Source organism: Acomys minous (assembly GCF_964271855.1).
Source record: "Acomys minous genome assembly, chromosome: 8".
NCBI classification, from domain to species: domain Eukaryota; kingdom Metazoa; phylum Chordata; class Mammalia; order Rodentia; family Muridae; genus Acomys; species Acomys minous.
In genome coordinates this window covers 107,089,942-107,109,494 of record NC_140489.1, presented here as the reverse complement: position 1 = coordinate 107,109,494, position 19,553 = coordinate 107,089,942, and the positions used below count along the sequence as shown (strand labels likewise).

Here is a 19,553-nt window from a genome sequence, read left to right as displayed (position 1 = left end):
TTTAATAAAATAGGGATTCCAGAGCTGGGCGTGGTGGTGCATGTCTTTAATCCCAGCAGGTGGATCACTTTGAGTTAGAGGCCAGCCTGGTCTACAAATGGAGTCCAGGACAGCCAAGGCTACATAGAGAAACCCTGTCTCAAAAAAACAAAACAAAAGTAGTTTGGAAAATAGGTGTAAGAAACCTCATATATGATATGACAAAGAGGGACAATATGCCAATATCCTGATTAAGAAGCATTCTAAGTTCACAAATCTCTCTCAGTCTCTGTTCACCTTATTTTTATTTTATGTATGTATGTATGTATGTATGTATGTATGTATGTATGAATGAATGAACTAAAAGCATCTCAATTCTGGGAAAGATATAATCCTACAAAAGAAACAGTTACCCTTGATAATATTTTTCTTTTTCAAAGCCAATACTAGGAACTTTTTTTTTTTTACATTTAAATCTTTAAATAGTTTACATAATGAAAACCAGGAAACTCTTTTTACTTTTGCTTTAATACATGCTTAAAGAGAGATGTTAAACAAAAACGATGGACTTTTTCAGGTACAATTCATATTGTGGTAAGGTTACTTTATCAAATTAAAGTTCAATATATATTCTATTCATACATGCTCAGTTCCTGATGGAGTACAGTAAGCAACATCTGGGCAATAACAGGTTAAGTGATTCTACAGACGGAGACTTCTGGTACAAGATTTAAAAAAACAGTATTAAAATGTAAGTGCAATTTCCCATGAGCACATTTGTTTTATTATATGATGTTTTCTGTAAATACAAGGTGCTATATATATTGAAACCCAAGAAAAATAACGATGACAGAAAGTAGAAAGCATACCAGAAGCAACAACAACGCTGTAGTTATCCTGAAATCCATTTTCCGCCTTGACCTTTTCCTTCTCTTCATGGTTCTTCTTCTCTTTATCATCTTTTTGCTCACTAATTAGTTTAGCTGTAATACTTGGTGTATCTGTAAGAAAATACTGTCTAAAATACAGTGTTTTTCTACATCATCCAGAAGGAAAGCAACAGCATTTGTTAGTATTGTTGCACTAGATAAGCTGCCGTTTCTAAATTAAAAAACAAAAAATAAGGAACAAACTAGTTTTGGGGAGTTTTGTTTTGTTTTGTATTTTTCTGAGACAGGTTCTCTCTGTGTAGCCCTGGCTGTCCTGGACTTGCTTTGTAGACCAGGCTGTCCCCGAACTCACAGCAAGTCCGCCGGCCTCTGCCTTCCAAGTGCTGGGATTAAAGTCATGCGCCACCATGCCCAGCCTATCTTTTCTTGCTATGACACAGCTCATTCTGATACTGAAACTAATTCCCAGGCTCTAGTAATCCTCCTGCCTCAGCTTCCAGAAACTTGTTTTACAGCTATGAGCCATCGTAACTGGCTTGGAAGAAAATTCTTTTACTTTATTTTCTAAGAGTGATCAGCTTCACCTATATAGTATGACTTACTACGCTCAAATGCTAACAACTCCCAACATTTTTTCATTTTGTTTAGACATGGAACACTTCATGTAGTTTAGCGTCATCCTTGTGCAAGGGCGCTGCTAATCTCTGATTCATTCTAATTCTAGTATATGTGCTACTGAAGTAAGCATCTTCTCAGTTTTTTCAAGCTGTCTTTAATTTTCAAGCTATGGATTTTCATGTGATTAATGGACAACTCCCACCTTTTCTTTCACTAGTTCCCTGGAAAACATTCATCTTCCTCTTAAGAATGCAGATAGGCACATACTATTTTTTTTTAATGCCATAACACATACACATTGCCAGCTTACTTTTAAATCTAACACATACATAATTATAAGTGGTTTTAGGGACTTCTTACAAGCATATCTCTAGAAATTACAGCTCTTATTCATCAAAAGAAATTGTTTTATCTGCTCAACAACTAGAACCTCTCAGAGGCTGTAAACTCTGTCTATCTAAAGCTGATGTTCACAGTGCTACTAATAGCAGCTTTTTCCAGTCAGGCCTAGAAGTACACGTCTTTAGTCTAAGAACTCAAGAGGCAAAAGCAGGCAGATCTCTGTGAATTCAAAGTTAGTCTGGTCTACAAAGTGAGTTCCAAAACAGAAAGAGCTCTTTTAAACATAGAAACCCCATCTTAAAAAACAAAACAACAAAAAAGTAGCTTTTTAATTGATACATTGTTAATTTTTTACAAGCACCTAGAAGAGAATGTTCACTCTGCTTGCTTTGCTAAAAATTATGAACAATGGGGTAACTGAGTAATCCTACTTTCATTTTTGACCATGTGTTGATTTTTACCTCTAGATTCAGAAAACACTTAATAATTTGAAACCTGCCACCCATATACTAATGCAACTACAGATGGTTACGTGTGGGGAAAATTTAAAGGTTTTCAGTGGACTGTTTGCATTTTTAACTCTTGTCCTGTCATCACAAAACATCACTGACATCATAGCTAAGACTATTACTGGCTAAAGGTAATAATCATTATTGCTTACTTAATTAGTATTATAGTCTCTCTTCAAGTTATGAAGATATTTAGAGTTTTCTGGAAATAGCTTCTGAGTGGGTGGAAAGAATAAAAATAAAGTTATAAAGGGCTGGAGAGATGGCCCAGTGGCCAAGAGCACTTGCTGCTTGCTTTTACAGAGGACCCAAGTTCAGTCCTCAAGATCCAAACAGTGTCTTAGAACTGATTCTAACTCCAGTTTCATAGGACCTGACACATACTCTTTTCGACTCTGCAGGCACTGCATACATGTGTACCAGATATACATATGTAGGCAAAACAACCATACATATAAGATAAAAAACAAATCTTTTTCATTAAGCTCAAATGCATGAAACAGGATTAAGGAAAAACTAAAACTTAAATCTGACTTACCTGAAACTCTATCAAGAACATCTGATAATGTTGTTGAGACTGGCAAATGAAGAGTTCGAAACTTATGGCCTGCTCCATACATTGGGTGTTGGATGATGTGGCTAGTTGCATTAATTCTCCCTTTGTACAGCTGGGGAAAAATTTATTGAGAAGTGAGTGTTTTAGGATTCATACTATCACTATCAGGAATCAACATGAAAGCTATAGAAGAATTAAAAAGCATACAGATGATGTGTATATTCTATATATCTGTGGCGTGTTTTGCATAGGAATTGTTCATCATCTTTTTAGATTGGCAGTAAGTACAGTGTATCAAATATTCTGTGTGTCTGCAAAACAAAACAAACTATTCAAAAGACAGTATAGTTGTTATTCTAATAAAGGGGATATGTAAATTTATCCTAAATGACACTTATGTCTCCTCATTGAATATAAGCCGTTCTCTTTTAGTCTGCTACATTACTAAAGAGAAGATGAGGCTGGAGACTCAGCTCCAAAGTTAAGAGCACTTCTTACAGAGGATCTCGGTTTGCTTCCTGGCAACTACGTGGCAGTTCACAATACCTCTAACTCCCTCATCTCTTTGGACATCAGGCACACATACAGACACATATAGACACATATTCAAGTAAGACATTCATACACATAAAGTAAAAATAAACTTGAAAAGAGAGAGACAGAGACAGAGAGAGAGAGAGAGAGAGAGAGAGAGAGAGAGAGAGAGAGAGAGAGAGACAGAGACAGAGACAGAGACAGAGACAGAGACAGAGACAGAGACAGAGACAGAGACAGAGAAACAAGAGACAGAGCGCAGAACTCACCACAGGTTCCCCTGAAAAGTATGCAAGTTATAAGGACAAGGAGGCAATCATTCAGATTACTCACTGGACAAGGCGACTGAAGAAACATTGTCACCTTCTCATCCTCCAGCATCAACTGTAGAAACAGTCTTCTTACAAACCCTGAAATATTTCCAGATGTTGGAAGGCTACCCCTTTGAGGAGCTGTCTGAAACAGTTCACAGAGAACCTACAAAGGCAACAAATTCCAGAAGTAGAAGATTTGCAGGTTAGTGTTTCAAAAAATAAATAAGAAGTTAAGTGTAAAAGTAACTTTTATTTTCCTGGTTCAATTGTTGTCTGGGAGGCTAACTATCTCTTTCTTCTAGCATAGGCTCACTCCTGGAAGCTTCTAGCCACCGTATAATCTGATCTAAGCCTAGAGGACTGAGAAGCTTTCAAATGAAAGTCAGGACTCAAGGAAGACATGAAGAAAGACAGCAATACAGGTGGTGCAGAACGCAGACCCCCTGCATGGAGACAGCTCAGCTCAACAAACCCGCTGAAGAGGGACAAACAGTACATCAGATTGGCAGACTGGAAGCTATTTTTATAAAACTGTGTCTGTTTCTCTTTACCCGGCTATCGGACAGATAATTGAGGCTCTTTGTAACACAAGGCATTGATACATGTAGAGGTCCAAGGAACATCAGAGTGAAGGAGCTGGAGCCAAGGAGAGCTACAAAATGCACATATCACAGGGATGTTTTAATGGGATTCATGCAAAACAGCATAGGGGTTAAGAACAGACTTAAACTGCTCAGACTGTGTTGCAAAGCCTTTTATTAAAAAGAGTGTCGATGTCCTCTTCTGGCCTGCAAGTGTGCATGCAGGCAGAGAATGTATACATAATAATAAATAAATCATTAAAAAAAAAGAGTCTCAATTATTTGTGTGATAGCTGGGTTAAGAATGAAACTAAGAGAAATAAACAGTTTTATAAAAATTACTTCAATACAGACTGGAAAACTTTGATGCTGAAATGCACTGTTGCTGAAGGACAGATAATCAAATAATCAGACTGCAATTATGGAGGATCATCACATCAATGGCTGATCTGCAGAAGGACATTTGGGCTGTTAAGATTGTGGGATTGTTAATTTTTCTATTGTAAAATTTAATCTGTGTACAATTTTTTAACTTAAACAGAAAGAGGGAAGTTGTAGAAGAATGTTAATTCAGAACATGGTGTTCTAGCAAGAGATCATATCCAAAGATCTTCTAGGTCTGTGTGATCCAGCTGGAATACAAACACACCTTAACCCAGGAGACAGAGGCAAACAGATCTGAGTTCAAGGCCAGCCTAGTACAGAGCAAATATCAGGTAAAGAAAATCTTAGACCCAGCTGTGGTGATACATGCCTTTCATCCCAAAGGAAGGTAAAGTTAGTTTGTAGAAGGAAACACCCATGTTTGAAAGTAATGTCTAAATTGAGTGGCAGAAAAGGTGATGAATCAGAGATTTGTCAGGATAGGATATGCCCAAATCTCACAAGAGTGGAAAGAGAAGCTGCGTAAGGGGCAGTTTTTCAGAGAGAGGAGGCAGTTTCATCAGGACAGTAATAGAGAGATAGAAGGGTTGCAGAGAAAGAACTCAAGTGAAGATAGAACAAGCCAGAAGATTAGAGCAGATTGCTAAGTTAGTTTGATGCCAAGCAGCAATTCTGAGCCAAGAGAGAAGCCAGACTGAATAAGTCAGCTGGGAGGAGAGTTTGAGCCAGAACAGGTAAGTTGAACCAGTAAGCCCAGAGCTCACTAAGAACAAATAATGATGAGCTTATTAAGCAGTAAGTCTCAGAGGCTAAAAACATAGGCCTAGGTTAGACTGGAAGGAGGCTAGAAGCTGCCAGGACTAGGCCTAGGATACCAGATAGAAAAAGTAATCATCTGAGACAACAATGGAAACAGGCAATAAGAATGTGGATTAACAAATGTATTTTAATGCACCAAGTGTGCAAATAAGTACTTAAGTCTTGAAATATGGGAATAGAGAAGCAAGTAATTAAAAATTTAAGAAACTTTAATCTTAGCACTTAGGAAGAGGAAAGTAAGTCTCTTAAACCTAAGGCCTTTTGTCAGGTTTGGTGCCCATACCTTAATACCAGCATTAAGATGCAGGTAAGAATTTGTAAGTTTGAGGCCATCCTGCACTACAAAACAGGAAATCAGTGTGGGGTAGCTTTGCATTAAAAACAAGTCTTAATTAGAAATAAATGATAATGAGGCCAGAAGAAGTCAAAGAAACAGAGCAACTCAATATACTAAAAGCACAGATCTAACTTTTTTTGTTGTTTGTTTGATTTTTATCCCCCGTCTATGTGTAGCCCTGGCTGTCCTGAAACTCGCTTTGTAGACCAGGCTGACCTCGAACTCACAACGATCTGCCTGCCTCTGCCGCCTGAGTGCTGGGATTACAGGAGTGTGCCACTTTGACTGGATGCACAGATTTAACTTTTAAATACTGGTAATTACGCCGTTAGTTCAGGATTATGACTCAAATATTCTCTTTTAGCAAGACATATCAAGCAGAGAGTTATTTTTCTAATAACTGCTATTATGAGCACGAATGTACCTTGCTTTTCCACTCAATAAAGTCATTCTATTATTTATAAAACTTTGGATTTCCCTCCTGTATTAATAGAATGACAGGAATAAGGAATTCCCATTTACAAGGAGAAAAAGAAGCTTTTTCCTGTTCTTCATAGTCCCCTTTCTCAGAGAGGATTTACACTAAGGTGTTTATATACAATGATGTCTGTGTTCAAAAGTCCCTGATACAGATATTACTAGCCCTGATTTACATACTAAGCAAGTTGCCCACACTCACAAAAGCTACAAATCTGCAGAACTCAGCAACAATCCAAACTAAACCACCTGCAAATAGACTTATTCTAAACAATTCTAGCTTGTAAATTTTTTGACCATGCCGACTAACTACAACAAACTGTCCATAATGTACAGAGCCTCTTTCCCGAAACCTACTTTTAATGTATGTGTGACGAGAGGCAAAGCAACACTTAGAGCAGTCTGGTAAAACCTAACAGTCAATCCAGGTCCAGAGCAAAAACACATTCTTTAGGCTTGTTCTGTAACCAGGAGAGCTCTGGAAGAGCGTCAGATCGTAGCTAGAAGCTCTTGAATTTCCAGTCTCTCTACTGTATATTTCAAGGAGATGGAAAAGACACTGATACCTCAATTGTGGCTTAGATTCCGATACATGTATGTACTTCATCCTAAGCTTTATTATCACATGGCCATCACCTAATTCCAAAAACGCAAACTTACTCCTATTCATAAGACCCACACACAAACTCTAAGATGGGCTTTGTCTCTTACCTGTGCCATCAGCTTTTGGTTATTAGGGTGACATGAAATACACTGCAGAAAGAAGGCAACAGTGGCATTCTCAATGGCTGTCCGCTGCTGAGTAGTCAGTCCTGTTGTAGCAGCTGAAGAATGAGAGGCTGATCTTGTGCTACTCTGCTGTGCCCCTAAATTATGTCCTCCAGCAGTGGACCCAGAGTGACACAATAAAAACAGAAGTGCTGTCCACAATGGATTGACTTCAGAACCACCAAGCCAATCTTTCATAATGTGGCTATTGCCAACTTCGGTCAAAAACCTAAGAATGGGAGCAACTAGGTCTGCTGTGATGGGCATCTTATTACAATGCTGTGGAACATGATGCCGCCTGAGTTTGTCCTGGGAATTATCTATTGACTGAGCAATGCTTTCTGAGTAGGAAATGTGGCTAAAACAAAAACTAGCCAGACTCCTCACAAGAAGGGAGGGTAGCCCTGAGTCTAGCAACTGTTTAATAGCTTCTGGGGACTGGGAAGAGGAAGCAAGAGTTGCCAGGTGCGATTCAGTTAGTGAAAGAGGTGCCTGTGCATTTTTGGAGTCATCTGTCAACGAGGAACTAAGATCTTGCTTCTTGCTATCATCAGTCATGGACAGTCTGTGATGACACTGCATTGGAGGAGGGATAATTCCCATCCAGCCCATAAGCAAGGAAAAGTAATTTGGGTGTATATGGCACATGGAGCAAAGTAGACTGTCAACAGCTTTCTTCAAAACCATGTTGCATGGAAGTGACATGGACCAATTAAAAAGTAGCCTAGAGGAAAAAAAAAATAGCACATGATTTTTTGTTTTGCTTTCAGGAAAAGTTTCATAGTTTGAAATACTTCTACTGGCAATTAAATATAATGACAAAAACATAAGAGCATACTTGACATTTCAAATTTTTCTCCCACTCCACTCTTTTTCTTTTTGAGATAGGGTCTGTTTATCCTTGACTGTCCTAGAACTCACTAAGTAAACCAACTTCCTCTATCTCCCAGAGCTAAATTAACCATTCCTGCCAATCCCAAACTTTCTAATTATACTTTCCTTCCACTGAAGAAAAATTTAGCTGATTGACTTGCAAATGAAAATAACATAAAGCACTCTAGACCACAAACCCAGCCATTTTTGGCTTGAAGAAAAGCTGGCAATGTTGCTAATCCATCCTAAAACAAGAAAGGTTGGTTGGGAGTACAGCTCAGTAACACAGCATATCAATCTCCAGCATGGAGGAAATGATAACTGTGATTAGTCGTTTCAAAAGGACTACTTTTATATTGATTCATTTCAAACCACTTCTACTATCAAAAAATTATTGCTATTTATTGGAACATATTCCAAGAATTGAGTTATATGAGAATTCTGAGTTCTTGTGAGAAAACTCCAAGAAAACAAGAGCTTGGTGTCCTTGTTTCTTCAATAACAGGATTGCTCTTGCAATGTGTTTCTTCGCACTCCCAGATGTAGTGGAGAGTAAGTAGTTAGTTTACTTCAGCTGTTGTTACTCATGTGCCTCTATGGAACAACATGTGGCTTGTACTTGTGATTGTATATTTTACTCAGGTAACTCTTCATAGCCCTCAGAGCATAAATTGCATAATGTTATGAATAAAATTAGCTATTACATGAGACTTTAGTCCACCACATTTTCAGACTCCGTTCTCCCAGGTCCCACTACCTTTAAAGCAGCAAACATCTATTGAAACAGACAAAATACTCTACCTAAGAAGTGAAAACCTACAGTAATCTAGCACCCAAAGGAAGAAGGTAGTATTTTACTCATACTTACTCAAAAAGCTCTCGGTCCAGCAGTGCAGGCAAATCATACTCGACAAGCAATTCATAACTGTGCCAAAGAATCGCTGCTACACAGTGCAAATGAGAGGGGGATGGCATGAGAAGACCGTACTCAACGGCTGACGAGCTCGCACACATATAATTCATTCTGCCACTTCTCTTTAAAGCAGCCATTTTTGCAGAGTCACTGACCCACTTTAGCAAGGCCTGAATTCTTAAAAGAAAAGAAAATCCAGTAATGCCACACCTGCAACTTGATATAAATACTGTCTTCACATGTGAATTATTCCTAGAAACACAATATTGACTACAAATTCTATTTTAGCATAAAAGTATTCAAAATATGTCTAAACGTATGAAATGTGCATTTAGGCTGACTGTGTAAAGCATATAAATAGATGTGGATATATATTTGTTTTAACTTTTGTGAAGCCTTCCAAAGGGAAAGTATTAAGTCCAATTCACTATACCATATTTGTGAGTAAATGAAGAACAGTACCAACATATACCTGTCCTTAGTTCCAGGATCCTGAGTTGTACCAAGCTGGTAAAGAATATCTATTGTAGAATCAGAAGAAAGGCCATTCAGTCTTCCAAAAAGTAAAGGGCTATTCAAATCTTCGCCAAGGAAAGAAAGAAAAGGGTTGTTAAATTAGAAAATCTATAATGGAAAGATATGCCTTTTAAGATTATTCATTAAATGTCAGCTGTAAACTATGAAAAAAGTTTAAAAGTAACAAAGCTTTAAGAGAAAACCATTTCAGAAAGTTAATTACAGAAATAAAGTTCAAGTATGATTAATGTGTAGACATGTAAACTTGTAAGGGCAAAGTCAATAGTCACCTGTAGGATCACTACCTGACGCTGCACAATTTCTCAGGAGAATGTCGATAAGCTTCAGGCCAATTCTGGTGGACTGTAGTCCAATCTTTACAAGCACAACCTCAATGTTGGGGGAATGCATCCCACAGTATGGCGACATCAGTAAGGCAGCACAAGTCTGTAGCAGATTGGCAGTAGGGGCAGCTGCACTGGCCATCATCCCTTCTAGATCACTTATATGTGTAAGGCAATGATGTAATAACCGTAACCATCCAATGCTGAAGCACAGAAAGTACATGGTAAGAGCGCAAATTATTGCAGGAATAAAACAGAATGATGCATCTTAAAAAGTACTGGAATTCTGGAGACTTGGTAGAGAATTACACACACACACACACACACACACACACACACACACACACACACACGGTAAGACTGCCCTATAGGATACAATAACACTAAATAATTCATAGAAGAAATCCTAATGTTTGATTGGGCAACAATGTTAATGAAACCAGTATCAAATATTCAAACATAATATTTATCACAAGAATGTGAATTAGAGGCGACATTAAGGTACCTTGCTTGTGAGAATAATACTCTTATTAACTGACAATGATGAAACGCCCTAAAGATCGGCTCACTGTTTCAGTTACATTTGTATGGTTCAAATTTTTCCTGTTGCTACCTACTTAAAAATTCCTATAACAAGACTACAGCCCCAAAACTGAAGGCTACAAAAGCATACACCGTACACACACTAAGGGTTAACTTACAGACCAAACACACATGAATCTCAACTCACTGCTTCAGTGCTCAATCTCCACAAAGGTATTGTGTTACACCTAATAGAACGCGGTGCTACATAAGCACGTACACAATAACAATTTAAACAGAGATTATTCTTATAGTGGATTTCCAGGAACTCATTATGTAGACTAGGCTGGCCCAGAACTCACAGAGATCCACCTGACGCTGCCTCCCAAGTGCTGGCTAGGATTAAAGGGGTGGGCCATCACACTGGGCTAGGATGAAAACTTGGAAAACAAACATGGAAAGCATTCTTTTTAAAGAGTAAGAAATAAAAAAGCATACCTTGTTTTTGAAACTTGATCTTCAGATGGAAGAAAGGGATTATTAACTGTGGCTGAGGAAGTAGTACCAAAAGCAGTAAGGCCTAATAATTTAATCTGTGACAGGCCTAGTGTGCTGGCATCCCGAGGACGATGCAGTCTGAGGCAGACAGCAGAAGCTACCTCAGCTTTGACAAGCTGAATTTTGATGTAGGTGAGACCGCTTGTGATAACAGGAGTAGACAAAGGTAGCATATTAACTCCATCTGCACTGACTTCAACAGACACTGATGATGGGCAGGCTGGAGGAAGAGAAAATAGAACATTAAAAAAAAAAAAGTGAACTAGATGCCACACTCTAATACAAATGCAACTTTCAGATGCATACTCTATAAATTTTTGAATGCACTATATATAAAACAAATTATGTCATCACTATAATTCATCATAATTTTGTAAATTGTTTTAAAAATTGTGACCTTCAATAATTAAAATAATCATAAATATTATACTAGTGGCACAAGGAAACTAACTATAGATTTCAATACATACAGAACTGATACTCTTAAAAGGGAAAATAAAACAATTTGCAGGCAATTGCTTCTTATTCTTGTTCTACCAAACTGTCATGAACAGTAAGAATTACATTAAGTTAGGATTATCTGCTGAAAATAATTTGAGCGGAATAGTGTAACAATTGCTCTAGGACTTCATATTGTTAATGTCCTTTATGTAATTTGTTTAAACTCACAGCTAATTTTCAAACTGATGATACTTTTTATTTTGTTTGTATTTTAATCCTGAACCAAATACTTTCAAATTTTAAAAGTAAAACAATTCTTGTTACTTAAGGAGCACCAGTGAGGTAACAACAACTGTCAACTCCCACAGGGACGTTACTGCTTTCAACATAGCATAGAAACCAATAGAGCAAACATACCTATTAACAAGAAATCTTAAAAATTAGTTTATTTTTAATTTCAATGATAAACATACTTAGTATAATTTTATTAACTACCAATTAGATGCCAGGCTTATACTGAGAGTTAGAGAAAAATTTTAAACTTTGTAAACTGTAACTTTAAACACATTTCAAGAAACTAACATGTTTCTTGACTGAGTTAATAACAACTGAGCAATACCATGTAAGAAATCAAAGAATTCAAATTCCTACCACTATTTAATAATAAATCTATTTAATTTTCATTGGACTAACATATTGAATCTTTGCCATAATCCACCAGTAACCTACCTGTTAGTTAGGCATTGATAAATACCAGCTTTGCCCACCTACACTCTACATGCTTTCTTGATTCCCACAAACAAAATCTATCCACACTTACATAAACAATTCACCTTCAAATAAAAGCTTTCTCATTTTAGACCCTAATCAAGTGTAGAAGGGAGAGGGAGAGAGAATACTAGAGATTAATGCCAAGGCTTAAAAGGAAAGTGCTTCAACAGAGTTACATCACTAGATCATCCCATTGTTTTTATCTTAAAACTAGGCCCCTCAAAGCTGCTCACTCACTATGACACCCACAGAGACCCTCAACTATAAATCCTCCTGCCTAAGCATAAGCAGCTAGGGTTACAGGCCTCTCTGCTAATCTGTCAAGCCATACTTTGTCTTTTAAAATAGTTTTTAACCTTGCCAGGAGTGGTGGCACATGCCTTTAATCCTAGCAGTCAGGAGGCACAGGCCAGCCTAGTCTACAAAGCTAGTCCAGGATAGGCAAGGCCCTTATACAGAGAAATCCTCTCTTTTTATTTTAAAGAAATAATAATTTTAAAAAAAGGGGGGGGGAGGGGGTTTACCTGCCAAAACAAGGCTTTAGAATATGTTAGCCTTTTCAACTTTATTTTATTTCATCTGTAACACAGGCTGATCTCAAGCTTAAATATCTCATACCTCACACTCCCATGAGATGAAATTACAGCATTATAATTGACTTTCACCTTATATTAATTATATGTGATTATGCAATAGTTTGAATAACATAAGTAAATAATAGTCTACCTTTCAAATAAAAATATTCTTCCGAACACACCAAGAATCTATGATATCTCCCATAGTTTTTCATCCATTTGAGTGACATTGGGTAACAATGAGAAACACTGTACACAAATTAAAGTTAACAGTCTCAGTATAAACTGTAAATATAAGGAAAGAATCTAAATGACTTCAAACTGGAAAATGGTACCAAGCACTGTTAGTGAGTACATTATGAAGTTCTGTCTCTACTTAATCTAGAACCGATTTTCCAAATATTTTAAGGAATTTACCTTAAAATCCCGATAAAATATATTAAATTAACGACCAACTGAATTATAAAATACTGTAAAAAAATTAAAAAAAAAGAAAACAAAAACATGCACTCAAAACTAATTGCACACCCACTCACTCACATGCTCACTTTAAAATAAAAGGGAATGCACATCAGGGCTGGGTCAATAGCACTCATGGTCACCTGCTCTAAGTTAGTGCTAGTCTCATGACGTCTCACAGTACTCACTTGCGAGAGATGCAAGGTGAGGTTGGATGTGTATCTCCTTCAGCAGCACTGCTGACGGAAGGTGGATGGTAAGGTCACACCAAGCCTCCTCTGGCAGAAAGATGTAGGACCAAGCAGCAGAGCGAGCTCTTCGGTGGGGTGGTGTAGCTTGCAACAGCACCTCGGCTGGTTGGGCAGTAGGACTACTGGAAGTGATTGTACCTATAAGAAAACATTTTAAATAGCATACATACAGGTGAAAGGGTACAGTAAGACACTGGGAAATATTCAAATGACAGTGTGAATATTAAACTATAAAAGTGAGCAGAAAATAAACATCTGGTGGAATCACTACACTTTCAGTACCAAGCATGATTATCAAAGTATTCCCAAAACAGTAAGACAGCTAGCTAGTCAACTGGCAAATGACAAGTTCGTTATTGAGGTGAAAATGATTATTAGTGACCACAAGTCTAGCGTCTTTTAAAAATGAATTAAGTAGGAACTCTGACCACTATATTTTTACCAAGGAAACAATGATCTTTATTTCTCAGATGTTCATGTTCATAAAATGGCAATTTAAAAAACATGAAAAGAAATGCAGTATAAAGGCACAAACACCTAAATTAATTCTTTAAAATATATTAATGCTTAAGTCTGTTCAGGGTGATTAACATCTAAAGAGAAAACTGACCTAATAATATTATAGGTGCATACACTATACATCTATTTCAACTGAAAGTTGAAACTTTAAAAAACAAACAAACAAACAAAAACCTTGAAACGTTCGTTGTAGTTAATAGAATGCTTAGGTAACAACAGCATACAAGACAATTGTTTATATTTAAAATGCTACTAATCTAATATCAACTTTTGTCAACAATTAACTTTATTTCGTAGCATCCAAGAAACTAAGTTGAGTCATAATATTAAGAGGCAGGACCATTTTTCTTACCAAGAGGTGCAAAGTTATGGATTCCTTCTGCATTGTCAGGCTCGGAGGCAAGGATTCTTGTTTTCAAAGTGCTGTCAACAGCTTTATTTGGACCAGAATCAAGAAATTTCATAATAGTTGATACCATACTTCTTGCAGTATTCACAATAGCCCTTGTACTGGTAACCATATTGTTGCAAATAAGCTGAACTCCACCTAAATTCACAAATAATACTAAGTGAAAACAATCCTAAGAACAAGACCTAAGATCAACAGTGAGCATTCCGACTACAAAAATGAACATGCTAAATGTTAGCCGAAAAAGATCATGCTAAAATGATACTGTATGGGATTCTTTTTCTTACCCATATCATGGAATGCTTTCAAGGCATCACTAGTATCCAACACTCTCAAAATAAACCACAACAATGGTTCCGACAACTGGCAAGTAGCAAGAGAACCCTAAAAAGTAAATAAACACAGCATGATTTTAAGTGTCTATGTATTTGGACAACTACATTTCTTAATATAATTGAAATACAATGTATTAAACCATCAATGAATTAATTAAAGCATTATATTATGATAAAAATTTACCCTACCCTCTTTTAACTAAAAAGAAACAAATATAAATTTTAAAGAGTTATCCATCTTAAGTAGTTGCTGTAACATCTTGGGAAAACATCTTGCTAGTCAACAATGCTATCTTAGGGAAAAAGAGTAATTGAACTCCCCAGAATACAAATATTTTCTTTTTCTATCCCTGTAGTCATGTTTAAAAATACTATACAACAGAATTTTATTCTTCAATTTCTATTAAAACTGAAATAAAATTTACTTTGCTCATGCATTGCTGTTTTGTTTTCCAATACATTCTATGGATACTCTTAATCTGTCTATCTGATACGTATTTCTCTACTAGCATTTTATCAAATTGCTAAATTATTGCAGCAGCTGCTGGGTTGAACATACTTGTCTGCCCATGTATCCACAGGCCATGTAGGTCAGGATTGGCTGCAACATCATGTGGACTGTAGAGGCTTTCTTACTAAGTGTTGTCAAAATGGTAAATAATCCATCTCCAACTGATATGGCATCTAACCCACCATGAAAGTTTTCATGTTTGGTGAGATGTAAGCCACTCGCACCTAGTTTAATAAAAGATTACACATTTTTTTAAAAGTACACATAAAAAATGATGAAAATTTTAACAGTTTGAAAAGCCAGATTTAAAAAAAAAAAAACACTAAAGTCTGGGTACGTAAGTCTCTTCTTTCTCATGAACAGAAACTCAAGACATAGAGATAGAGTCAGTTCTCTCTCCCTGTCTCTGTCTCTGCCTGCCCCCCACCCCACCCCCCCTCTCTCCCCGCCTCTCTCATGCACACACATCCCTATAAAGACTAGTGATATTCAGTAACATATGATTTGGTGGGTCATCATATTACATGAGATCTCCCACTGCAGGCTAATATAAAAAGTTGTTCCACTATGTGACTAAGAGAACAGCACTCTAAATGCTAGTATGAATCAAGAAGAAAATAAAGAGTTTGGATTAAGAGCACTGTCTCCTCTTACAGAGGACTCAGTTTTGATTCACAGCACCAACACATGGTAGCTAGCTCCCATCTGTCTATAACTGTAGTCCAGGGGGATCTGATGCCATCTGAGGGCATGCGAGTGGTGCAGACATACATCCACGGTGAGAGGGGAATACTAGTAGGCAGAAAAGGTTATCAGACATAAACATGGTCACATTTTGTTAAAGTTATGCAATATATTAGTTTCTAAAGGGTAGGAAAGTTAAACAATGGCATGTGAAAGTATAGTGAAACATGTCATAAAAGCAAGCAGGAACAGGAATACAACTTACTGGTATCTAATACAATGAACTCATTGTAGGCATTTAGATATGAATTATGGTACCTAAGTCTAATGTTTTACTCTTATTCTCTCCCCCTCCTCCAACCCCTTTTGGAGACAGGGTTTCCCTAGTGACCCTAGAACTCACTATGTATGTATACCATGCTGACTTCAGACTCACAGGGAGTCCTCTTCCTTTTCCTCCTGAATGCTGAAATTAAAGGCAATGTGCCACCATGCCTGGCTAATCTTGATTCTTTAATTAAGTTACTTTGTTAGTGTTTCTCAGAAATTTGAAACTGCCACATACAATCTTTTGATAGTGCGTTTCCTGTAAGTATTCACTAATAACGTAAGTTGCTGTGAAAAATCTTACAAAGAAAAGTAAGAATAGGTATAGTACCAAGAAAAGATTAAGATTAACATTCCAAATACATACCAATTATCATTGCCATGGCACTGCTATTACACAGGCCTAGAGCAGACAAAATCTGGCTCATAATCTGCTGGTTGGCTAAGACTAAGTCAGCAACATGTGCAGGAGATCCTGGAATACTGGTACTGCTTCCATTGACATCTTTGCCTCCTGAGACTTTTTCTTCGTCTGAAACACTATCTGTTGTACTGGTGGCCACGGACACTCTTGCGCTGTATTCCCTATTGCTTGAAAGAGGCAGCTGTACTAAAATGTTAACAAGTTTTAACAAATCAAACATGAGTTGGTCTCTTGTCATTTCACCACAAACAGCTTTTGCATCACCTGGACGAATGAGGTTGGCAAAGAGTCCCCCAAAGCAAGCTCGAGCACCAACAGAGCTATCTGATCCACTTCGAGACATTACTTTGTCCGAACAAGTGATATAGTGGTGCACCAAGAAGGTGACAGACTCTATCACAGCAGAAATAGTACTAACTGAGACAACTTCAAAGTTCTGCTCCAGAGTAAATTCTAACAGCTTTACTTGGGCATCAAGAGGTCCTTGGCCTGTCTGGAAGGCCCCCCTGCAAAGAGAGAGAGAAATACACAGGATTAAAAATTAAATCGATTTAGGTGGCTTTGATTGAATTAACTATCGTGTTTTTCATTTACCAGTTCTTCAAATTTAGCCAAGTTTTCTGCCTTGTCTCCATTTTATTATACCAAACCAAAAATAGCTTCCCTTCTAAATTGAAAACAAAAGGAAAAATACTAAATAACCTTAAAGTAACAAACCAAAAGATTTTTAGTTACATGATGATTTCTACAATGCTCACTCATGTATTCTGAGGACACTGGCTAACCAGGTAGTTTCTTCAACCTCTACATAAATAACATTACTGTTTGTAATGCATTAGAAGTTTTCCTCAGGCTGGGACTGTAGCTCAGAGGTACAGTGCTTGCCTTCCACGTATAAGGCAGGCCCTAGAGCATCATATAATGAGGACAATAACTCATTGTCATGTGACAACCTAGGATACAGAAATATTTAATCATTTTAAGAATTAACACAATAGATCCTCACTCTCCATTTTACTATTGTAGTTGTATACTTAATGATTCGCCTCTACAATATTTTTAAAAGATAAAAAAAATTAAAAAAAAGAATTAACACAATATAGCTAAGTTTATTCTTTTAACATGCTGTATAATTTTGTTTACTTATGGTTTCTATATGAAATTAAACTGTTACTTTATTCTTTGAGCTATCTTTCTTTGGCATATTATTATTACATATATTTCTAAAAACTCACCCTAATTTCTCTCTACATTTCAGAAGGATTTAAGTAATTTCTTTCTCTGTTTGTTTGTTTCTGAGACAGGGTTTTTCTGTTTAGCCCTGGTTCTCCTGAAACTAGCTCTGTAAACCAGGCTGGCTTTGAACTCAGAGGTCCACCTGCCTCTGCCTCCCCAATGCTGGGATTAAAGGTGTAGGCTACCACCACCTAGCTGAATTTAAATAATTTCAAAACCTTTCAGCTAAAAAGTTATTAAAATTTATAAGACCACTAAAACATTGGCAGAACTTTAAGGAACTTGTTTCTAATGTAACATAAACTCGAAGACCTGGAGAAAACCTATGATGAAACAAAATGAAAATGACTCAAAACACCCAGTCAGCCCTCCCTCAACCCAAGTATCCTTTGGCCTATTTGTTGCCAATCCAACCCCCAAATAAACGCTGAGGGGAAGTATATTTGGAAGATTCCACCTTCATTCTTATATCAGGACATAATAGGGGTAGATACTGTCATTTACCTTTCTGTGGACAGTATATGAATTAGCTTGAGCAAAAGTTCACTGAATATCTGAGGACATGTTGAAGACAGATGCACCTGTAATCGGGTGAGAAATTCCTGCATAGCTTGTGTAGCTGTTGGACCAACCTGAAGAGAAATGAATATCCACTGAAAACTACTAAGCTATACCAATGACATTTTGAAAGTGTCAACAGGTGTAAAGGTAGGACCTATAGCATTAGAGAACTTCATAGGAGAAAGAACAAAATATTAACAGGGACAGATGATAGCAAATTTACGTTTTAGGTCTTTATATATTTACTATAACTTTTTTTGTTTGTTTGATTTTCGAGACATGGCTTCTCTGTGTAGCCTTGACTGTCCTGGACTCACTTTATAGACCAGACTGGCCTTGAACTCACAGCGAACCACCTGCCTCTGCCTCCCAAGTGCTGGAATTAAAGGCGTGCACCACCACCACCCAGTATATTTACTGTAACTTAAAACTGTAGATTCCATTATAAATCCTTTTTTTATGATTATATAACAAGTAATAAAGATTTGCTTCAATGACCAAGTAATGTCTTTGTAATAATTCCCAAACTATAAGTACATTTTTAAATGATTTTTATGAACATTCTTATAAAAAATGTGATCTCTAAAGAAAATAATTTGGGACCAAAAACACGGCTCAGTGATTATGAACACTAGCTGATCTCCCAGAGGATCCAGGTTCTATTTTCTAGAATCCACATGGTGGCTTACATTTGTCCATGTAACTCTAGTTCCAAGGGATCAGACACCCTCTTCCGGCCTCCATGGACACTAGGAATGCGTCTGGTGCACAGGTATACATGCAGATAAAACATTTACGCACAGAAATAAAATTTTAATTAAAGAAAAAACAAAAAATAAAACTTGGATTCAGGTTAATTGATTCATCAATGGTAATATTTCAGAGCTTAGTAAAGCAAGGGCTAAAAAAAAAAAAAAAAAAAAAAAACAAAAAAAAACCAACAAAAACAATACACTCTAAACCTATACCAAGTCACAAAATCCTGCTTTCCCAAACTTCCTTCTCATCAATAAAAGAGATGAATTTAAAAAAAAAAAAAGAAAAAAAAAAAGGGCGTGATGGTAATCAGCACTCAATGAGCAGACTAATGAGCTTCAGGTTAAGGACACTTTCACATCTTTCACAGTGTTTCTACGTAATGGCCTTTTTTATCTGGATAATTTGCTTTGACAAAAAATAAATAAATAAAAATAAAAATTCTAGAGGAATTTATGAA

At 36.9% G+C, this 19,553-nt stretch overlaps 1 protein-coding gene across 10 annotated transcripts in view; it reads right to left on the bottom strand.

Annotated features, from left to right (window-relative positions):
- The window catches only part of BIRC6 (baculoviral IAP repeat containing 6), a 182,042-nt gene that overhangs the window by 52,887 nt on the left and 109,602 nt on the right, over positions 1–19,553 (bottom strand). For 9 of the 10 annotated variants that reach the window (XR_014781399.1, XM_084793779.1, XM_084793782.1 and 6 more), the window contains 14 exons: positions 18,281–18,408; positions 16,484–17,046; positions 15,154–15,329; positions 14,547–14,643; positions 14,203–14,397; positions 13,269–13,469; positions 10,775–11,054; positions 9,701–9,957; positions 9,367–9,475; positions 8,850–9,071; positions 7,052–7,832; positions 3,762–3,905; positions 2,877–3,006; positions 849–980 (listed from right to left, as the gene is read on the bottom strand). Coding sequence is in view for 9 of the 10 variants with exons in the window: in XM_084793779.1 (XP_084649905.1) it covers positions 849–980; positions 2,877–3,006; positions 3,762–3,905; positions 7,052–7,832; positions 8,850–9,071; positions 9,367–9,475; positions 9,701–9,957; positions 10,775–11,054; positions 13,269–13,469; positions 14,203–14,397; positions 14,547–14,643; positions 15,154–15,329; positions 16,484–17,046; positions 18,281–18,408 (3,415 nt within the window). In the remaining variant the exon portion in view is untranslated. The remainder of the gene's footprint in view (positions 1–848; positions 981–2,876; positions 3,007–3,761; positions 3,906–7,051; positions 7,833–8,849; positions 9,072–9,366; positions 9,476–9,700; positions 9,958–10,774; positions 11,055–13,268; positions 13,470–14,202; positions 14,398–14,546; positions 14,644–15,153; positions 15,330–16,483; positions 17,047–18,280; positions 18,409–19,553) is intronic. The other variant, XM_084793781.1, reaches the window with a different exon arrangement.